Source organism: Ursus americanus, chromosome 33, assembly GCF_024610735.1.
Source record: "Ursus americanus isolate L20-20 chromosome 33, mUrsAme1.1.p, whole genome shotgun sequence".
Classification (NCBI taxonomy): Eukaryota; Metazoa; Chordata; class Mammalia; order Carnivora; family Ursidae; genus Ursus; species Ursus americanus.
The window spans coordinates 24,773,104-24,795,786 of record NC_142159.1 but is presented as its reverse complement, the minus strand read 5'-3'; the positions used below and the strand labels follow the sequence as shown (position 1 = coordinate 24,795,786).

Sequence of the window (22,683 nt, the reverse complement as noted above, 5' to 3'; positions counted from 1 at the left end):
AAGATGCTCAATATGACAAGACAGTCAGGAGATTCAAATTAAAACCTCACTGAATGAGACACAGACAGACACCACTAGTAAAGTAAATGCTGAGGGATCTTTACCAACAAACCAATCTCAGTGAGGTATCACTACACACCCATTAGAATCGCTAAAAGGAAAAAGACTGACAACATAAAGTCTTGTTGAGGGTGCTGAAGAACTGAAATTCTAACATACTACTGATGGGAATATAAAATGGTATGGCCACTTGGACATGTTTGACAGTTTCTTAAAAAGCTACCTGCACACGTACAATCCTGCCATTTCACTCCTTAGGTGTATTTACCCAACAGCAATGAAAATACACATCTACACAAAGACTGAGTAACAGTGTTCAGAACACCTTTATCATAATGGCCAAAAGCTTGGAAACAACACAAGTGTCCATCACCAGGTGAATGGATAAAATACTGTGACCATCCATACACTAGAACACTACTCAGCAATAAAAAGGGACTATTGATAATGCAACAGCAGAAATCTATCTCAAAATTACACTGAAAAAAGCCAGACCCAAAGGATTACATAAGATATTCCATTCATACAACATTCTAGAAAATGCAAACCAATCCACGATGTGAGGAAACGTATCAATGGTTGTCTGAAGCTAGAAGCAGTAAAGGATTATAAAAGTGCATGAGGAAACTAGAGGGAATTTGGAAATGTTTTGTATTTTGATCACTGTAGTAGTTTCACTAGTATATAATCTGAAAAAAAACATCAAACTGTACACTTCAAATCAGAGCAGATTATACATAAATTTTACCCCATGTTGTTTTAAAACTTACACACTAAAAATCTCATTTGTGAAAATGAAGAAAAATTGAGTCAAAACGAGTAAGGTAGAAGAGCTTCTTTTTAAAAATAGCTCCCTGAAACTGTCATTAAGAACTAACAGCTCAAAAATTTCTATTAGAGATGGCAGTTTTAAAGATCAAATTATTTATTTAAATGCATTTAAATTTAAATAGTCCTACTCAGATGTTAAACACTATAATATGGCTATACTGTAGAATTTCATATACTTTAAATTTCTGTACTGCCCTGAGAAACAGGAAATAGACACAGGTTTATTCTAAACTGAGAAATGCCTAACCTTGTTTTGACTTTAAGAAAAAAATAAATACTTCTCACATGACAACATATTTATCTTTTAAACTTATTACTTAACACAGATTGAAACCACCATTACTCCCAGGAAGTTGAAATAAATATTAACTTCTCATAAGATTTTTCAATTCACTTTTCATTAAAGAAAGTCTCTACAACTAAAACTCTGTGAGCCAGTAAAACAATGAAGTAGAAAAATTAAAACAGCCACTAAACTTTTCCATTCATCACAAAATGTACATACAACTCAGTCCTTTGGTGGCTAAATGCACTTGGATTGCATAATCCAAGACACTCGAGCCATTTTGGACGTGCCTAGACAGGAAAATTTCAAATGACGGGAAAGCAGCCTCACAGAAATAAAAACTCATAAAACCAAAAGCCCTCTGGCAATGTTTAAGAAAACTTCAGAAGGAACTTGCTACAAAGGACCATGGGCAAAAATAGCCCAAATTATTTCTGTATAGAAGCATGTTCTACAGAATCCTTAGAGGGGTTAAAATAAGGAAAAGAACAAATCAGATCAATTCAGTAAAGTGCCAAAAATAGACATTTAATTAAATATGGCAATATCTTCGTTATTTAAAAATTCAATTGATCAGCATGGTCGTGAAAGGGGAAATTTTTTCATAAAGCTTTTATGCAAAAAACCCCACAGAAGACAAGCTCATATCATAGAGTTACTCTGAATAAACACACAGTTTTTAGGGTATTTTGAATTCATAGACATTCACAACACTCAAACCCTTCCCACTGTCTACAGGTTCACTGATCTGAGTCTCTGATTCCTCATCGATAGAATACTCTCACAGGCCCCTTCTGGCTCTATCATGTATACTCAGAACAAAGTCCCTTTATAAAAACAAAAACTCTCAGTATGGAAGAGGTGAGAAAGTAAAAGAAATAAATGTATGGGAATATAAAAAATCATGCAGTTATTTAGCACATGGCCCAATCCCAGTAAGATCACTCAATCTCTAACACATAAGAGACTATGATCATGTCATGTAATACTCAAACACAACTAGACCTCCTCTATAAATCAGCCATATCCACATGCTTCCCTGCAAGCAAGCTGGGGAGTAGAAAATTGGGAACCTGGGTTATTTTCTATCCTCCATTATTAAGTTTTTGGATTGTTGGCATTCGACAATCATCTGGCCTTACCTGAGCCTTAGATTCTTTTTTTTTTTTTTAAAGATTTTTATTTATTTATTTGACAGAGATAGAGACAGCTAGCGAGAGAGGGAACACAAGCAGGGGGAGTGGGAGAGGAAGAAGCAGGTTCATAGCCGAGGAGCCTGATGTGGGGCTCGATCCCATAATGCTGGGATCACGCCCTGAGCTGAAGGCAGACGCTTAACCGCTGTGCCACCCAGGCGCCCCTGAGCCTTAGATTCTTATCTATTTAGAGACTGAACAGATGATCTCAAAAGTCCCTTCCAACCACAGTGACCTCTCAAGAAAAATGAAAAACAAAAAGGGTGGTTAGTATCCTATGTAAATATATGTAACTTTATTAGTACATTAGTAATGCACAGAAATCCATTATTACTTCATCAGATTTGATGATTTCACATGAGTAACCACACAGAGAAGAATTATCTCAAGAAACTTTAAAATACATTAATTTTCCTACACAGTCCTATAGGGTGTATTTTAACGTCAAAAAGGAGTCCAAAAAAAGTAAACTGGTTTCAGTGATCATACTATTTATAGCAATTCGAGTTTTGTTCTTCTGAGCTGCTGTGCGTTACAGGCTTAGAGCAGATGAGTAATCCTGAAGGACACCATACAACCAACTCAGTACGGTTAGACTCACTTGTTACATTTTACTTCAGATTTTTTTAGGGATTATTTTAAAACTCAATTTTTGTATAATCATGTGAAATATTTACATGGCTCCAAAGCCACATCTATAAAAAAACGAATTTGTTCCAGGAAGTCTGACTTCTTCTCTATTCCCACACACTTTCAAATTCACAATCTCAGAGACAGAGAAGAAGGCAAATGGTATGGCCTCTAGATTCACATCTTGAGTGTATGACCCTGGCTTGTGACTTAATCACTCCAAACTTATTTCCTCACATCTACAATGGTGATAATAATAAAATCTACTTCAGAGGGACATTGTGAGGATTAAATAAAATCATCTGTTAACAGTGGTCGGCTTTGTGGGATCTTGGTGAAGACCAACCACTAGCACCAGGCTCTCATTTGAGGCTCAACACAATCCTGAGGTACAGACCCAGATGAGGAAATGAACCTAGAGGCGCCACATCACTGGATCAAGGTCATGGGGCCCACAGCCAAGACCGCAACCCATCTTTCAATTCCAGCACTATACCACACTACTCACTCCTAAGATTCCAGGCTCCTCCATGTTCCATACTCATCGCATACTCCCTACAGCCAGCACAAGGGAAAAAGAACTTTGTTCCCACCCTGGGCAACTTCAAAAGACTCACTGTATTCAGTGCATTGAGGGTAGTGTCATCCCGAGACGCTGCAACACAGCCATCTTCTGTGGAACCTCCATCACACATCCCTGCGAATGCCGCCATGCTCCTTGGGGGACAGAAAGGGAAAACATCAGCAAAGAAATTTTAACCCACAGTTTTCACAGTACATTCTCAGCCCAAACCAAATTCCATTACTACATGCATGATAAACCAGAGTTCTCAGTCCTGTTTCTGCTTTTCTAGGGGAATCTGGGTGGCTCAGTTCGTTAAGTGGCTGACTTTTGGTTTTGGCTCAGGTCATGATCTCAGGGTCTTGAGACTGAGCCCAGGCTCCACACTGAGCACGGAGTCTGCTTGAGATTCTCTCTCTCTCTCCTTCTGCCCCTCCCCTCACTTGCACGCTCATGCACACTCTCTCTCAAATAAATAAAACCTTAAAAAAAATTTTTTTTAGGGGCACTTGTGTGGCTCAGTCAGCTAAGAGTCTGATTTCTTTTTTTTTTTTTTTTTTAACATTTTACCTATTTATTTGTCAGAGAGAGAGAGAACAAGCAGGGGGAGCAGCGGAGGGAGAAGCAGACTCCCTGCTGAGCCAAGGAGCCCAATGAGGGACTGGTTCCCAGGACTCTGGGATCATGAGAGCAGAGCGTGGAGCCTGCTTAAGATTCTCTCACTGTCTCAAAAAAAAATTTTTTTTCTAAGATCCTCTACAGTTCACCCTTCACTCAATCACATAGGAAAATGTTTCGTTGACTCCAGTCATCCAGGTGTGTTATTTCTTCCCATGCTTTACCAGTACTCAGTTTAGTTTTCAGGGCATGAATAAGCTAAAGCTATGTGCCACAACAGTTGGCTAGAGTACAATCTTTTGAAAGAAATATCTTTTGAAAAAAAATTAAATCCTCTGACACTCTGCTATATTCCTTTCATGCTGTACATCAACTAACCTTAGGTGAGTTAAAAGTGGGGAAGAGGATGAAAAGAATTCTTAGCGGCCACTCACGCACTGCACTGAGGCACCCTCATCTCTGCTCTGTGCCTCTACACACCGCACAGATGACCACAGGATTAGAACTCAGTTCCGGGACCTGCCCTAGTGCACGCTGCTGAAACCGCAGTGAGTCCCAGAGACCACTGCCGACGAAGGAAGGCTCTCTGCCCACACTGTGATGTGGAGGGACAGATTTAAACTTATCTTTTTTATTTTAGGCATTTGTAAGCTGCAAGTTCTTATGTACTAAGCCACAAAAACACCAAGCTTGGGTCAGGCGTCAATGAACAGCCTAAAGTAGAGAAATCTGTAATGGGATTTTAAAACAGGCTACATGACCCAATTACTCAACTTGTATTTAGAAGTATTGATAATTCCATCTATGGCTTAAGATGTTTCCCCTCTGAAGAGTTCCAAAATCTGATGTGAGGCAAACACTGAGGGAAAAAAAACTGACTTTACCATGGTAAACTTCTCTGGCAAGAAAAATCAGAGCTCTGACTACAGAGGGTATAGCAAAACATAAAATGAGAGAATGTTCGATGTATAAATAAAATTTCAGGGGAAAGGAGAACGTTTATTGCCTCCTAATCAATTCAGATGGCTGAATTCAGAGGGGAGAATGGGGAGAATTCGTATTACCTTGCTGCCCTCAAGTACATAAGGAGGTCACAGTCATTAACTCCAGGCATCCAGACCAGTTCCTCATGTTGGGTCACAGTGTCACCATCTGGAGAAGGGAACGGCTGCAATTCAGGAAGTTTGGCCTGTAAGACAGGGATGAAGAAGTCACAATCAGTGGGCATTTAAGAGCGGCCTCAACAGCAGGCCCTGGGAACAGACGCAGTAGTCACTGAGCTCTTTCTTCAGGCGGTGCCGAAATCACAGAAATACCGTGAGTCACCACAGCCTGTAGCACGTTTCAGGATCATTTCACCATAGAAGATTTCACAATGGACTGCTTGATCTCTACTTAAGCAGCAGCAAACAGTGTTAAAATAAACCAGTGCCAGCATGATTCAAAGAGTGAAACAGAAATGGATTCATGTGAATAAAAGAAATCAGAAAAAATTAGGAAAAAAAAAACCCTCAGGACATAATAGTTCCTTGATAAAGAAGGGAAAACACACACACATTTCCAATATAACAAGTTTACAAAGATATAAATAATGAAACCTCACCTAAGGATATTTGCTAAAAAACCAAACGAGTTATCCTATTAAGTTAAGCTACTCTCACGACAGTTAGTAATATATAGTAATCTATATATATATATAGATATAGTATTATCAAGGTAAACATAAAAAAAGACACAGAATTGGAGTTAACATTAAAAACACAGTTGAACTAAATGATGGTGTCAGAAATCAGACCAGCAGTAGCTTCAGGAGGAATGGACTGCTTGTGAAGGGACGGGAAGGAGCTTTCAGAGACAAGAGAAATGCACACCTTGACATCAACTATTACAGCAGACTCAACAGTCTACGTAAGATATGAACAGTTCACTGTATGTCGAGCATACCTCAATAAAATTTTGTTTGAAATATTTGAACGGCAGTGCTCTAAGTCACCTCAGGGTTAGAGATCCAAATACTCCTAGCGTGTTCCCATTGTCACTCTGCTGGGGCAGAGCAAGAGTCAGCAGGTACTGGGACTACCACAACCGTCAGAGGCCGAGAACGTCAACCATCGTGAAAACACACGTTCCCACTGTCTCAAATGATGAACACGGACACATTGGTCGAATATTTTAAACTAAGAGCTACAGTTAGAAAGCTCCAGTGTCCACAGAAACGAGCCAAAAAAATTAAATGAAGCAAGGAGAGGATAAGGCAGCACTGTTCAATAGAAATAAAATGAGAGCTACACATTTCGTTTTAAACATTCTAGCATCCACATGAAGTAAAGCATTACCTCCCAGTTTGGACTAGCCACATTTCAAGTGCTCATAGTCACCTGTGGCGGTGGCTCCGGTCCTGGGCACACAGGTATCAGGTGCTAAGGAGTTAAGGGAACCAGGGTGTAATGGAGAGAGTGCTGCCCTGTCCAGGGAAAGCAATCAAGCAGGAATGAGAACCAGGACTTGTATATCCCCTGATTCTTTTCCAAAGTCCAGAAACTTTGATTTTTTAAGAAACAATCTTGTGGCAAAACATAACATTAGCAGACCATGTGGTCCTATTGCTCCCAGTCTGCCTCACAGGAGATCTCTGATACCTCTAAATGTGTATCACGAGCTGACTTTCTCCAAACAAGGATGCTCTTCTTTAACTTAGTGTTGACTTTTCTAACATTTAATTGGGTGCCTCAATGAGTTCTGCTTAAGACATAGTGACCATATTGGAATAAAATTTAAAACACAACAGATACTTGCATCAAAAGGCCTTTTTCGACATTTGTACAGAGTTCTGCTTCCCCAGCACCAAGTACGGTACCTGGTGTAATAGCTCTTCAATGGCTGTTTGTTAAATTCGCTAACAAGTATTATTATTGTGGGAGAGGACACCCCCCCCAAGAGAAAAATAAGCTGGAAATACAGTTAGATAGTTTAAAGAAAAGGAAATGCAAATGGCTCTTAATGATAGGAAAACATGGTCAAACTTGCTCATAAGAAAAAGCCAAATCAATGACACTGAGATACCATTTCTCATCTATCAGAATGACATAAATCCTGAAGTGTGACACTATACAAATAGGCTGTGGTATTAGCACTTGCATGAGTTGCTAGCACAAATTTTTAAAAAATGGTACAATCTCTACAGAAGGGCATTTTGTCATGTCCTCACATTGCCATGTGTACTTCCCCTTTAAGCCAGCCATCCCCCTTCTGGGAATATATTCCAAAGATACTTTGGCAAAAATATCAAAATCTGTATGCTCAGGCCATTCACTACAGCATTACTTGTACTAGCACATGACTGGAAGCAACCTAAATGCCCAATAGGAACTGGAAGAATAAACTGTTCCATCCCCCCAGTGGAGTTCCATGAAGTGGCAGAAGGAAGCGAGGAGGCACCCTGCACTACTGCTATGGAGGAACAGCAGGTGCACTGCTAAAAGAAAGCTGGTAAAAGTGTGTATATTGTGCTACCACTTATCTAAGAACAGAGGGTTGGGGAATCAAAATAGGAAGGATACATCAAAACCTTAAAAAAACAAAAATAACAATTATCCATCAGGAAGAGAAGGAAAATGTGGAGGGGACAGACATAGCAGACTTTTCTGAGCATACTTCTTCCTTTGTACATTTGACTTTGGGGCTATGTGAATAACTTTACATAATTATAAAAACAAAATGAAATTAAAAAAACAACAATCTCTTAAAAACCCTAAAGCAAAGTGAAATAAATGCACTAACTATATATTGAGTTGGTTCCTCTCTAGGAATTATTTCCACTAACTTTAAAACACATATTAATTTGCCTATAAAGCCCTAGTGGGATATATACTAAGACCAAAAAAATTTTAATATTAAACTATTTTCAATAACCATATCGTTTGTAGCAGTGTAAGTACTATTATTCTGCACTATTATATATGTATGATGGGATTAAAGCAAATGAATAATTGGAGTCATTTGAAAATAGGATGAGACATGGGGAAAAGATATAGATATAAAAGGAAAGAAAGATAGAATTAAATATAAAACCCAGATAAAAATCTGAATTGGAATTAGAATCTACAATATATTTTATCTTCAAAAAAAGGGGGGGGCGTATTTTCTAATCTGTCCCCTGAAAAGGCCTAGGAATAGTAACCAACCTAGTAACAATGAACACCCCAGCACCCAGTCAAAAAATGTCACTTCCCAATAAAACAATAAGGGCTCCCATGAGAAAGGTTTAATTCTAGATCAAGTGCAAGGAACGTACAAGATGAGACATTAAAATTATGTCATACCAGTTAAAAGAACCCTACCAAAAATCCGGACACAGAAGATGGCAGGAAGAAGCATCCTACCAGCCTCAAATGGATAATTTAATCATCAGTAAGAATAAGGACAACTGGTTAGCAGATAACAAATAATTTAAAGTCCACTGGTGACGGCTGGAAAATGTTAGGAAACCAACCTAGTATTTTTGAAAACTGGTGAATAGAAGGAAGGAACTGAGCATTTATCTTGCCTTTCCTACATGATTCTGAAAATCAAATGGTTGGGGCTAAAAGGAAAGCTTCCTTTATTCACCTCATAAATGAAGGAATGACAGAATTAGAATACCACCATCTTAAAGGGTGGACCCCAGTAAGAAGCCATGGCTGCAAATCAGCATTACAAGGACACACGTACCTCCTGGTGGACATACACAGCACTACCCACACCAGGGGCAGAGGACTAAACTAGGATGGTATTAAACCTCTAGATTTAACTACTAATTTTCAAGATATGCCAAGGATGAGGAAACAAGTCTAATCACACTTAAAGATGAAATCAGCCAAATCCAGACTATGGGACACCCTACTGGACAAAACACTCAACATTCTTCGATACATACACTGAGAGAAGGGGGAAAAAATGAGAAGAATATATGAATTAAAAGAGATTTAAGAGACCGATCAACCAATTGCTATGCATGGCTCTTACTCAGATTCCAATTTGAACTATAAAAAAAAGAGAAATTTAGGGAAATCTGGATCAAGGGGGTATTTAAGAAATTGCTAATTTTTATTAGGTGTTACATATTGTGATTTTGTTTTCTGAAAGAGCTCTTCAAAAGGGGGGGGGCGTATTTACAAGTAAAATGACAGATTTGTGATTCATTTCAAAATAATGGAGAGGTGTGAAGGAGAATAACTGAAACAAGTTTGACCATAACTTGGTATGTGTGAAAGCTGACTAATAAGGATAGGGATTTACTATTCTTTCTTGATTTTTACATATGTTAATATTATACCTAATTAAATATTATACCTAACTTAAAAAATTAAAATTTTAATAAGGAAAATATTGCCAATCCATAAAACAGTCCTGTTACATCTGGTCCTCCAAATCACTTCTTTTTGAAAATAAAGCCTAATAAATATATTTAAAATCTGATATAAAATAAATGAAAGTATACAAGAACGTAAGCACAGTAAATCTGTTCCTTTCCAAGAATTTAAGCATCTTTTACTTAAGAACCACTTTTTCTATTATGGCAAGGAAAAAAAAATCAGTAAAATAAAACTTCAGTACCCTGGTTAAACTATAACCCCTGGGTGGGCCTGAGGGGATAGAAAATATAGTCGGTGGTAGTCAGACCCACCTACTAGGCCACACCAAGGCAAGGGTATACTTGAACAAGGCAGGCATTAAGGAGAATGTCCTCTTGCAGCTTCTTTTTGCCTGTCTCAGTTATAATCCTAGTCCTGGGATGAGACATGCCTTCTATAAATTAGATGCCCCCGATGGTTTCTATGTTTTGGTTTTAATATTCCTTCACTTCTTATTTTCTTTCTCATTACAGAGTTAAAACAGGTTCTTAAAAATATGAATGGCATACAAAAATGCTCAAAATTCAGACAGAAAAATGAACAACTAAACAGGCTACTAAAACCTCTATATCCTTACAAAGAGTTGCCTGGTCTCACATCTGTACTATGTGACGGCCATATGGCTCACTCCCAACCTCCATTCCAACTGAAATGACAGCCCATGCCGATCACACTAAACCCACTTTCCTCACAGTTTAAAAACGGACAATGACTCAATCCATGGCAATGACATACATACAGGGACTACTTACAGACCTTTTGGAAGAATGTTCCTTGCTCCTAAGGGGGAAAGAAGGGTGATCCTTTTCCTACTCTCAACATCTGCTATATTTCATTCACGGTAAGATCCACTATTATTTTAGTGCATTTAGAAAGGAGCAAAGCTGCCAATTAAATTATAATCACACTATAGAATGTACAATGAAGCCTGATGGCAGGGAAAATAAAATGTGAAAGAAAGAAGCGCATCTTAGAATCAGTAAAATTCAGCTACTGCCTAAGAAAGAAGGCAGCCATTGGGGGGGGACCGGTTGGGCACCAAGAGAACTGTACAGATGCTGAGCAGAGCCCCGGTCCTTTCTGACCAGGATGTGATGATATAGGAGACCATAAACAGCCATGTGCAGCCAGAGTGTTCTGGTCCTGTCAAAGCATTCTGATACAGAGATTAAAGAGAGAGAGAGAAAGAGAGGGCAAACAAGACACTAAGAGTCTTAGTAAACTGAATAAAACATGCAAGGACACAGGTCACGACATAACAAGCTAATGACCGACAAAGAGCCTAACCATTCAGCCTCTTCTGAAGGGCAGTGGTTTCTAAAAACTTACAATTAAAGTACGTAGTGACCAAATGTCCATGAATGAATGAATGCGTAAATGAAACGTGGTAGCCTTAAAAAGAAATTAAATTCTGGTATGTGACACAACATGGCTGCACCCTGACAGTTTTATGTTAAGTAAAAGAAGCCAGACGGAAGGACAAATATTGGGCTATTCCACTGATACGAAAAACCTAGAGGAGTCAGATTCACGGGGACAAAGTAGAAGAGGGGCTGCCGAGGACTTGGGGAGGGGGAATGGAGAGCTAGTGTTTAATGGGGACAGAGCTTCAGTGTGGGAATGTGAAAAAGCTCTGGGGGTGGATGGTGGTGATGATTCCACAACAATATGAATGCACTTGAAACCACTTAACTGTACACTTAAAAATGTCTAGAATGGTAAATTTCATATTATGAGTATCTTACCACAATTGTTAAAAAGTATGCAGTGGTCAGGGAAAAAAACCCCTGCATTTATATAAAATTCCCTGAAGCAGAACAACGATTCTAAGTTGCTGCTCAACAGAATAAAGGGCCAGCAGAAGAATAAGAAACAGAACTCTGGTGCAGAAGTTTTACCTGATGGCTCGGACCAACACGGATCTCCCCCTGGGTGCTGTTCAGCCTCCTGTCAAGGAAAAGAGTAGATGAGGTGAGCAGCATAGAGTTCTGGCATAAACATTCGCACATTTTTTTCAAGGCAAACAATTCACTTGAAATAAATGAGGGATGACAGAGGAAGATTACGTTCCCCACTATTTCTAGTGTTGCCCTATACTTGTACACTCCCCCACCCCCTTACACGTCTCTAAAATCTCTCTCCTCTAAAAACACCACTCCTGCAGCTTCCTGTTGTGAGTACCCATACCATCGTTCCTGTAGACCTCAGAGAGGTACATTCCGACAGCACAATCCCAGTAGAGGTTTCTTCTTTTCAAAGCATTTCACATGCCCTACTGTAAACCTTATTAAAAGATAAACAAGAGAACTATGATTCCTAGCACACACACTGGGTCATTCATTCATTTGACAAATATTTATTAAGTACCGACTGTACACTCCAAACTGTCCTAGGTATTGGTGATAAAGTAATGAGCAACACAATGCCCCTGCCTTACTAGAACTTATATTCTTATCTGGGTATAAAACAAAGAAACAAATAGTAGATCAGATGATAAAAGGGCCAAAGAATTAACGAGATGGTGAGCGATAAAATATTTTCACACTTCTTTATACAAGATCATCAGGAAAGCCTTTGGGGGTGGGGGAAAAAGGGCAGAGGGAAAGGTGGAGAGAGGATCACAAGCAGACTCCACACCCAGTGCAGAGCCCAACAAGGGGCTCTATCTCATGACCCCAAGACCATGACCTGAGCCGAAATCAAGAGCTGGGGGCTCAACTGACTGAGCCACCCAGGCACACCCCAGAAAAGGCTTTCTTAATAAAGCAAAACACAGCAGAGATGAAAAAGATGTGTGGGAATGAGCCCAGAAGGTCTAAGAGGTGGAAGACTTCATCTCGTTTCTGTCTATGTCATTCTTTTTAAAAAGACTTTACCTATTCATTTGACAGAGAGAGAGTACAAGTAGGGGGAGCAGCAGGGAGAGGGAGAAGCAGGTTCCCGCTAAGCAGAGCCCGACGCGGGGCTTGATCCCAGAACACTGGGATCATGACCTAAGCTGAAGGCAGACACTCAACCTAGTAAGCCACCCAGGCGCCCCATCTATGTCATTCCTACTACACTTGCAAAGCTCACCTTCTCTTGCTTCAAATCCTAACCATCCCAGGTTCCTTTTGGAAGCCACTGTTTCTGTAAAGGCTTTCCTGATCTCCTGCCCATTTCACCCCACAATTCCCCAAAGTGTGAACTGCCTTCCCCTTTTACTCCTTCACGAAATGCTTGTTGACTGTTTTGTCCCAGGCTTTGCACAGGGCACTCACTCACTAGGTATATAGTGACAGACAAAGAAATACAGTCCCTGACCTCCCGGGGCTCCGTTCCCAACTCCTGGTTACCCTCAACTCTCAGTCATGACTAACTGTGGGTGATCTCAGGCCACCCTTTCCATGCCCAGGAACAAGTCTGTTGTGTTGTACAACCACCCTGAATTTCTAGCAGTGCCAGGGAGAAGGCTTTTACACGGTGAGAGCTGCTGCTGGTGACTGGTGGACTTCACCATGCGGCAGAGTATAACAGATGCTGCATGGTCTCGTGTTTGTCCGCCACAGAGTTGATAACCCCAACATTATGTGTGAAGTTGTTAAAATGAATTCTGGAAAATGATTATTTCCTTCAGGTCTAATATTTTCTTCTTTTGATCCAACAATTCCTCTCATGAAGAGTCTTATATGGGGAAAGTGGGCAATGGATATAACAAAGGAAGGGAGAAGACTAACAGAACAGAAAGATGTGGCCCAGTTCTCAAGGAGCTTACACTCCCAACTACCCAGGGAAGTAGCACCCATCCCCAAAACACCAGAGCAGGTCCAATCACTACATTGGTAAGCATAAAACATCTCAGGAGAAACAGAATACAAAAATGCCAAGGGAAATGATGAAAATTAGGCAGGCTTCACAGGGAGACAATAGTGCATCCAGTGGTTAATTTCCAAAGAAACCTCTGAAGGGGAGCACATCAGCAGGGCACAACAGGGCTTCCCAAGGGGGGATTAAAACCCTGCAGAGGCGGAACAGGGTGGGAGAAACGGTTGCATAAGTACTGTCTTTAATATACAAAGCACCTTCACTTCCCCACTAGGGAAATGGCATGTTGAAAAACAAACCAAAAGATGGACTGTTCTACTAGGTTCATGTAGGAATGACATGCTGTTTTAGGAGGTCTGAGAGGAATCAAATAGGCCAGGAGGCTATTTTAATCATGATTACTTTAAGAAAAACAAGCAGCCAGTGTTACTGACCACTTCCCTTCCAACTCGTCCCTCTGTTTCATAACTAGCTATGAGCAAAACTAGCTGCCAAAAGCTCTCCCCTGTATTTCTAAATACTTTCCAAATGCTCGCCTGCCTACACGCAGGTCTAGCCAAAATGTGTCATTTGAGAAGGTTTCAGCCGCAGCCCATCCAGTAACTTGTGCCCGCGGCTCAACTTCCAGGTTCTTCTAGAAGGTCTATGTTATGCCAAGGCTCTCAAGTGGATGCCTATGAAAGCATTTCCCCTGCTGCACATGCACTGCTAAGTCCTTGATAATTCTAGGACAAACATTCCTAGTGTGTTTTTATTTTAATCTTTTTCCCTTTTTTGTGTGGTTTATTTTTTGTTTCTTCCTTCAATATTTTCATAAGCCAATATTATCATATTTAGCTCAAAAATGTGCCACAATAATAAAACAAACACCAAATATCTTATTGAATATGACTACTTATATACCACTGGTTTTCATAAAATAGGTTAATAATTATTACTACTAATAATAGTTATACAAGTGAGACAAACAAGTGTACTATGGATCTAAAGAGCCCAAACTGGAAACGGTTTCTCTCATTTTTGTTTCTATCAATGATGGGTACTAACAAGGTTAGAAGTTTAAACAGTCCAAATTAAAACAACCTTTGGAAATTTAAAAACCAATTTTTACAACAAAATTATTTCTTAGTCATATGCAACTTTTAAATACTATGGTTTCTTACAGCAAGAAAAACAAGTTATTTTTGAGGAGGATTAGGACCCAAGGTAAGCAGACAGTGGCATTAGCCTACCATTTCTAGGAATGCCTGAATATAGATTAAATACGGTAGAAAAGTTTTTAGGTCCAAGATAAAAAGAGGCAGCTAGCAACATGCCCCATTAGAGAGAACTGGATGCCTCTGACAGAAAACCTATCAGCATGTGAACTGAAGATGAGAGACGAGAAGTAAGCTGTGTGAGAAATAGCCAGTACCCAGCCACATCCACGATCCACCGAACAATCACTATTCCTCCCCTCCCTCTTCTGACAGCATCCAAACTCTACATTAAACTCCCTGTTCCTCCCCTGCTGCCTCACTGCCCCCTTCATCCTGATGCTCCTCTTGTGGTCCAAACCGCCCTAACAGAGGACGACGCTCTGTTAAGACTCATTTGGACATTTCCTACCACCCCACCCACTATGGGACTACACGCTTCTAGAGTATAGGAACTGATACCCATCTGTGTGTCCCCCAGAATCTAATACGGACCTGCCTGGCATTATTATGCATTCAGGACAAATTTAAAGTTCCTTGGTAGCATGAATACTTTTAGATTACCAAGTTGTAAAACTTGACAAAAATCACCAGGAATTATTATTTAAATGCAATATCAACAGCTTGTGAAAAACACTCTTAATAATCACGTGCTGACCAATACATATTTCCTTTTACTTAACACAGCAATTCCCAAACTTTTGGTCTCGGAAATTCTTTACAGTCTTTAAATTACTGAGCATTCTAAGGAGGTTATATTTTTGAGAAATTTCAAAAAAACTTTTTTTAATAACAATAAGCTATGATATATTAACATGTATAACTTATTTTTATGAAAAGTAATTGTATTTAAACCAGAAAAAAACTTAGTGAAAACAGAGACACTGTTTTACTTTTGCAAATCTAATACAGGACTTAATAGAAGATAGCCAGATTCTCATATCTGCTTCTACATTCAATCTGTTGCAATAAGTTACTTTATTTTTTAAGAGTTTATTTATTTATTTGAGTGAGAGACAGAGACAGTGCAAGCAGATGGAGGGGAAGAGGGAGAGGGAAGAGAGAATCTCAAGCAGACTCCTCACTGAGCGCAGTGCCTGACGTGGGGCTTGATCCCACAACCCCGGAGATCATGACCTGTGCTGAAATCTCAAGAGTTGGACACTTAACCTACTGAACCATCCAGGTGCCCAGCAGTATGTTATTTTAGTTAGAGCATATGAAGAAAACCTGGTCCCACAAAGATAATAATTGGAAACAGAAAGAATATTTCAATAGTCTTCTTGGCAATTACGGATATTATTTTTGAGACTACCCCAAAAATTCAACAAAGTGGTCATTTCTTAAAGGTTTTTACACAATGTGAATCTAAAACCTCATCTATGATCTTTATGGCCTCTTTTACATTAAAAATCCATTAGTCTGTCTTGGCCTTTCAATGGGTCCTTCTACCCGGACATGGTTTTTGTAATTTCATGCGTAAGTTAGATGGAAAATATTGGATACCAGGTTTATCCTTCAATTAGTAACGATGACAGTTAGCATGTAAGTACTTTCTACTATTCTAGGTGCTCTACAGTCTCATTTTTATGTATTAATTCATCTAATTCATATCTTGATATTAATGAGAGCATTAATAGTGACAGTCACAGAAATACAGATCCTATTCTATCTTATGTGTGAAATAACACAGCTACTGAAGAGGCTTCTGCTTGACGTACAGTGTTGCTTAATACAGTAAGTCTGGGCAAAAACAGGATGGCCATCAATTAAGGAAGGAAAATCCAGACCAACGACGGTGTAAATCCCAGCGAGGTGGGATAAAGGATACTACATATAAAATAAGAAAACAAAGACGGAAGTCGTGTCCCAGGATAGTGCAGGACAAATATATGTATACTCTCATCTTTGCCTCAGGGTTTTCACCTACATTATCCTAAGTTTAGGTATCTGCGGTTGCATGACAAACACCAGCAAAATAATAATACTAGTTATCACTTACTAAGTACTATTTGTGCCAGGTATGCGTTATTTCATTATTCCCTTGACAACCCTATGAAGCAGTATCTCCACTTTATAGATATCATTAAATAATGACAGTACTAATTTTAATATTAATAAAGAAACATATACAGTGAATATTTACTATGTACCAGGCACTTTAAGCAAATTCCACATATCTTCTTATCTAATCTTAAGGATGACCCTATAAGGAAGGTGCTATTATTACTTATCCAGATAAGGAAACTGGAGATGAGAGTTATGAAACTGCCCAAGATTACACAGCTAACAAGTGGAAAGGAAAAACCAGGATTCAAACTCAAGTCTGGTTGACTCCAAAGTCAGAGCTCCTGTATGGCAGAGAGATTAAGTTACTGAACCAAAATTACATAACTACAAATAGAGCAAGTATGAGAATATATCCTTATCTTCATTTCAAGCAACAAAGACAGGATTATCAGAAAGAGTTTCTTTTTAGTTTGAAAATCATGTTAAAAGAGAAAACCTACAGGGGCCCCTGGTGGCTCAGTCAGTTAAGTGTCCAACTCTTGATTTCACCTCAGGTCGTGATCTCAGGGTCGTGAGATTAACCCCCAAATCAGGCTCTGCACTGAGTGTGGAGCCTGCTTAATTCTCTCTCTCCTTCTCCCTCTGCCCTCTACCTCTTAAGTGCACATTCTCTCTCCCTCTCTCATAAAAAAAAAACAAAACTATATATATATATATATATATATATATATATATATATATATATATATATATATATAATCGTTATATATATAACGAGAAAAACTTTCAATGTTAAAAGCCAATTTATATAACATTGTCAAAATAACAAAATTATAGAAACAGAGAACAGATTAGTGGTTGCCAGGTGCTAGAATGGGGGATGGGCAGAGAGGTGAGGGATCGAGAGGTCTGTATAGTAACAGAACAAACATGACAATGGCAGTGGTTACATAAAGCTACACTGAATGACTACACACACATTTTACTAAGGTCATATCCACGTTCTGATGTTATACTATGAGGGAAGTGAGTGAAGGGTATATAGGAGCAGTGTGTAGTATCTTGCAACTTATTGTGAATCTAAAAAATTAAAAGTTTTTAAAAAGTCAAAAGAATTGGTTGGCTGAACGATGTATTACAGACAGACTGGAGAGAAGAAAGCTACTCATGAGAGAAGCTGATTAAATGGCCAAAAGAGTCCCATGAGATGTACTGTAGACAGCTGAACGAGTGACAGAAGAAAGAATGCCACAGTTAAGGAGAAAGTACATTCAAGGAACTAACTCAAGTCACATAAATTCTTTTTTCCCTGTATTTATTAAGGATTCTGGTTTGAGGTCATCCTTGTTGAGACATCCCTATGAATCATACTACAAAAAGAAAAGTCACCATCCTCATCTGCAAGGATGAATTTCTCTGTGAGGTTAATGTAAATAATATATGTTTTTCAAAACAGCTGAGGTTCAGTCCCCATTATTCTCTAAATCTTTGCTTTGGACCATGAAAATACAGTCCCAGAAGCCAAATTACAACAATAATGGCAAGTCATTGTGTTTATTCCTTGAGTATTGAAAGAGAAAGAAAGAAAGAAAGAAAGAAAGAAAGAAAGAAAGAAAGAAAGAAAGAAAGAAAGAAAGAAAGAAAGAAAGGGAAAGAAAGTCATTGTATGTGAAATCTGATACAAAAGAAATCCATGTAACAAAGCAGTATCCATGGCAACTACAACTTAATATTTCAGTCCTCTTCAGCTGCAGTGGATTAAATAAAATGACAAGATGTTCCCTTTGAAAAGTAACCTGTTACCATGGAAACGTTTTAGTCTAAGAAGTAAACAGGGAATGGACAGAAAGGGGCAGGAAGCCTGTAACTGAATATCAAAAAGGGAGAAGCATCCACCCAAAGGAGATGAGAGAGCGGGCTGGCCAGATGCAGGCTGGGAGAGGCAACTGTTTGTGAAGAACATTCACTCAAGACACCCAAATAGCTCTAAAAGAGTGTGATAATTGCTTACGACAAGGACTTGGGTCTAAGGGGAAGACGAGGGACAAGAGCACAGGGTCCAGGGAGAAGACATGAGCTGGCAGAACAGAGGCCTGTCACAGGGAGATGGCATGAGTTCTCACCCTAAACCCAGACCTGGGCCCCCCCATTGAAGCCCAGAACACCACAGCAGCATGGCCTGTGGCCCATTCCCAAAAGGCTGGGACTGCGTAACTCTCCAGTTGGACCCCCTTCTCTGTGGCTGGTGTCACATGTGAATTCAATCACTGTGCAATCTTCCTTTACCTTTCCTTCAGATCACAAGGCTCAGAGAAGAGGTAATTCTTAACTTTTCCATAAGGTGTTCAGTTGAGCAGGAAGACTGACATGAAATCAACACAAAGAAGGCTAGAAATTCTACTACTCACTAGCTCATTCAGAAAGCAATCACAGAAATGGACTGCAGGTCCAGAACGAAATACAACAAATTTTAGGAAAACTGAAAGGCAGTTTATCAGAATCACTTTTTTAAAATTTATTTTTAAGGGGAATAATTTCTTTCTTTTTTTTTTTTTTTTTGAAGATTTTATTTATTTCAGAGAGAGCGAGCACGTGTAAGCATGAGCAGGGGGAGGGGCAGACTCCCGACTGAGCAGGGAGCCCGATGCGGGGCTCGATGCAGGGCTTGATCTCAGAACCCCGGGATCACGACCTGAGCCGAAGGCAGACGCTTCACCAACTGAGCCACCCAGGCGCCCCCAGAATCACTCTTTTTTAAGAAGGCTTGTGGGCAGGAGAGAAAACTGGGATGATAAGAAGGAAATCTAGAATAGCATGCTGGATTTCTCAGATTTCCCCAGCATGAACACAATTGCCAAAGCAGTCTTAATTTTTTTTTAAAGATTTACTTCTTTATTTTAGAGACAGAAAGAAAGTGTGGTGGGAGGGGAGAGAATCAGCAGACGGATGAGGAGCTTAATGTCACAACCCCGAGATCATGACCTGAGTTGAAATCAAGAGTCAGACACTCCACCAACTGAGCCACCCAGGCAACCCCCTGCCAAAGCAGTCGTTAACCAGTCTGAAATGTCTTTCAAGTCTGACACAGTATCTTAAAAACCCATGTAAATTTTGTATTTTATTTGATGACATATTCACATTTGTTTTAAGAGAAAACAATTCCCTAAACCTGATTAAAATCACGGTGCTTTGTACACCCTATCAGATGTCCCAAGACTCTGGCAGCTGCTACTGGGAGGGAGGAGATGTCGCACACACCACAGTCTAGACGCTCAAGTGCAAGGGAAGAGCACAGACTTCAGGGTCAAATGAACCTGGGTTAAAATTTTAGTACCAACGCTTTATTAGCTTAAATGTGATCTTGAGGACACAATTCAATCTCTCTGAGCTGGTTTCCCCATCTATGAGATGAAATTCATAATGACTGGCGAGCAAAGTTGCTATAAAAATAAAAGATGATCTACAGGGAGAAGCAGCACCGTCCTGCTGCACCGTAGCCGCTACTATTATTAGCTCTAAGTACTGGCAACAGACGACAACAGGAGCTAATTCCTCTACCAGGAGTTCCCAAAGCACCACCTACCTCTCCTCAACTCTTGTCACAGGCATGATTTTTTAATTTATTTTGCATGATTTTATATTTATTTTGTGTAATTATTTCCTTCAATGTCCTGCCCTTAGACAGAAAGCACCATGCAGGTAAGGGAGCAAGTCTGTTTTTAGCTCTCCGTTATATCCGAGGGCCCACTGGCACTCACTAAATATATTCTAAATGAATAAATGACTCCAGTATTTTAATTCAACTATTGTTTAGCCATAGATAGCAACTAAGCACCTCGGTACAAAATTAAATCAAGTCATCTGTGATAGAAGGCTAGCCTCCTGCCCAGCAGGAAGGATATTTTGAATGAATATTGATTTATCAAAAGAGACAGAGAACCCATCAACAGAGTTAATGTTCCAAGTTCATACACAAATGCAAAGGTCAAGACAGAAACTCTTCAAAATCCCGAATCATCATATTCTACCTTTTCTCTGATGGAAAGTCCATTAGAGGCCATGTGATCTAATCTTCTATCTTAACAGAAGGAACCAAGGCCTGAGGAGATAAAGGTGCTCTTCCAAGGGGTCAGAGTGAGTTAATTATGGAGGAGTCCAGGCCACAGAAGTAGCTCTCCTTCCACAGAGTACCCCCTAAATAGAAGTCAGAGTCCAGAACTAAGAATTTAGGGCATTGTCTGAGGAGTAAGAAGAATTTTCAAGCTGACAATAAGCTGCAGTAAATGTGGCCTCTGTACAAAGTCTGTAACATCAGTAGAAAAATGGTAAAAAAAAAAAAAAATTTAACAACATATGAGAAAGGATCTCATTTCAAAGTGGTAATCACAACCCAACACAAAGCTATACATACATAAATGATGTTTTAGAAAACAGACTTATTATTTTAATCCCACTGTGATTGAAATAATTTATAAAGCAGCAATATTTGAAGATTAAGCCGAGCTCCTGACCAAAAATATTGCTTTCTGCATACTGTAATCAAACTTTATAAAAACAGAAATGTAGCATCCCCAGAAAAGGAGGGACACTGGGCTATAAGTATGTCTTCAATGCATGTGTGAATGTCTCTTTGTTCCCAACAGGAACTCTCTGGGAAATACTATGAAAAACATGACCATCGTCCTATGCCTCTTCACTGTGGTGGTATGAGTATGGGGGGAGGAGAGGGAAGAGGTGAGGGCAGGGAAGAAGGATGCAGCCTTCACAGCATTAACACACACACACACACACACCATCAGAGAGGTAAGAAAAGAACAACACTTAATGCTGAACACACCAAACATTTTACATGACATGGAAGTAAAGTTTCTTAAAAAAATTTTTTTTCCAGGAAATATAAAGAAAAATATAAAACTCACAAAGGGCAAGGGAAGAAAGGAGATCAATAAATGGTGGTTAAACATATTGGTCACTAATCTAATTACCATAATTCCCAACACAACTCCTCACACTGTCTTAAAAATAGGCTGACCAAAAACTATAGATGTTGTTGAGATAACCATACTTATATGAGACTGTAGACTTGGCCTTTGAATTAATAACAATACACTGAGCAATTAAGTGCCAAGCAGTTTCATACTGTTTTCACCCCATCTTTATAACAACTGTGAGAAATCATACTTATTTTATTGGAGATATGGTCACATGGAGATATGGCCCATGAGAAAACTGAGATTCAGAAGAGCGAAGAAACTCATCCAACGTCACTAATTAGGTGGCATTTGAACCATACCGTCTAGCTTTAAATCTAGTCTCTTCTCTTACAATAAATGTCACTGATTTATTCAACACATTTATGCTGAAGGCCCATTTGGCAGGCACTCTAAAAGAAACTGGGGCTACAAAAGCACAGATGTAGCCCACACCCTAGAAGATAATCAAATAGTCACAAATAAATGTATAATGCAAAGAACTTTGATAGAAATAATATCTAATTATCTCAATTGAATTAAAATGAGCTCTTCTTATAGCTTAGACCCAAAGTATCAAGAATATACAACATGAGAATAGGTTCATTTTCTTTCAGATCTGCTTTAAAGATATGTTCAAGAACCTGTATCCTCCCCATCACAAATTGCTCAATACAGATGATCATCAGTTTGGGAGGAGACTCATGAATGCACACAAATTCATGAATTTCATTATTTCAAATCTCCCTTTAGCCTATACTTTCTATTTTCTCTCTCATTCTGGATGACATTTTTTTTAATGGCTTTAGAATAAATGCTTCTCTGGTGGAAAGACAGATCAGTTCAGTAATGACCAAAAAGTAAAGGGGAAAATGAAAAATGAATTCAGAAGGAAAAAGGATCAGAAACAATGAACAACTGGAGAATCACAGACATGGCAAACATCAGGTCTTAGGTGTACCAGAGTCTTCCAATCTAACACATCAGACAAGAACCTAGGATAGTCAAAAATGGAGCTATGTTATTAGCAGATTCACAGGCTCTGAAAAATTTATATTTTACATAAGAGGAACCCTTTAAATGTAAGCCTCAATCTTGGATTCTGATTCAAGATTCTAATAAAATGG

General features: G+C 39.2%; 1 protein-coding gene across 7 annotated transcripts in view; it reads right to left on the bottom strand.

Annotated features, from left to right (window-relative positions):
• The window catches only part of RERE (arginine-glutamic acid dipeptide repeats), a 409,563-nt gene that overhangs the window by 114,910 nt on the left and 271,970 nt on the right, over positions 1 to 22,683 (bottom strand). For all 7 annotated transcript variants that reach the window (XM_045803582.2, XM_045803583.2, XM_087858422.1 and 4 more), the window contains 3 exons: positions 11,475 to 11,523; positions 5,248 to 5,372; positions 3,621 to 3,720 (listed from right to left, as the gene is read on the bottom strand). In XM_045803582.2, the coding sequence (XP_045659538.2) occupies positions 3,621 to 3,720; positions 5,248 to 5,372; positions 11,475 to 11,523 (274 nt within the window). The remainder of the gene's footprint in view (positions 1 to 3,620; positions 3,721 to 5,247; positions 5,373 to 11,474; positions 11,524 to 22,683) is intronic.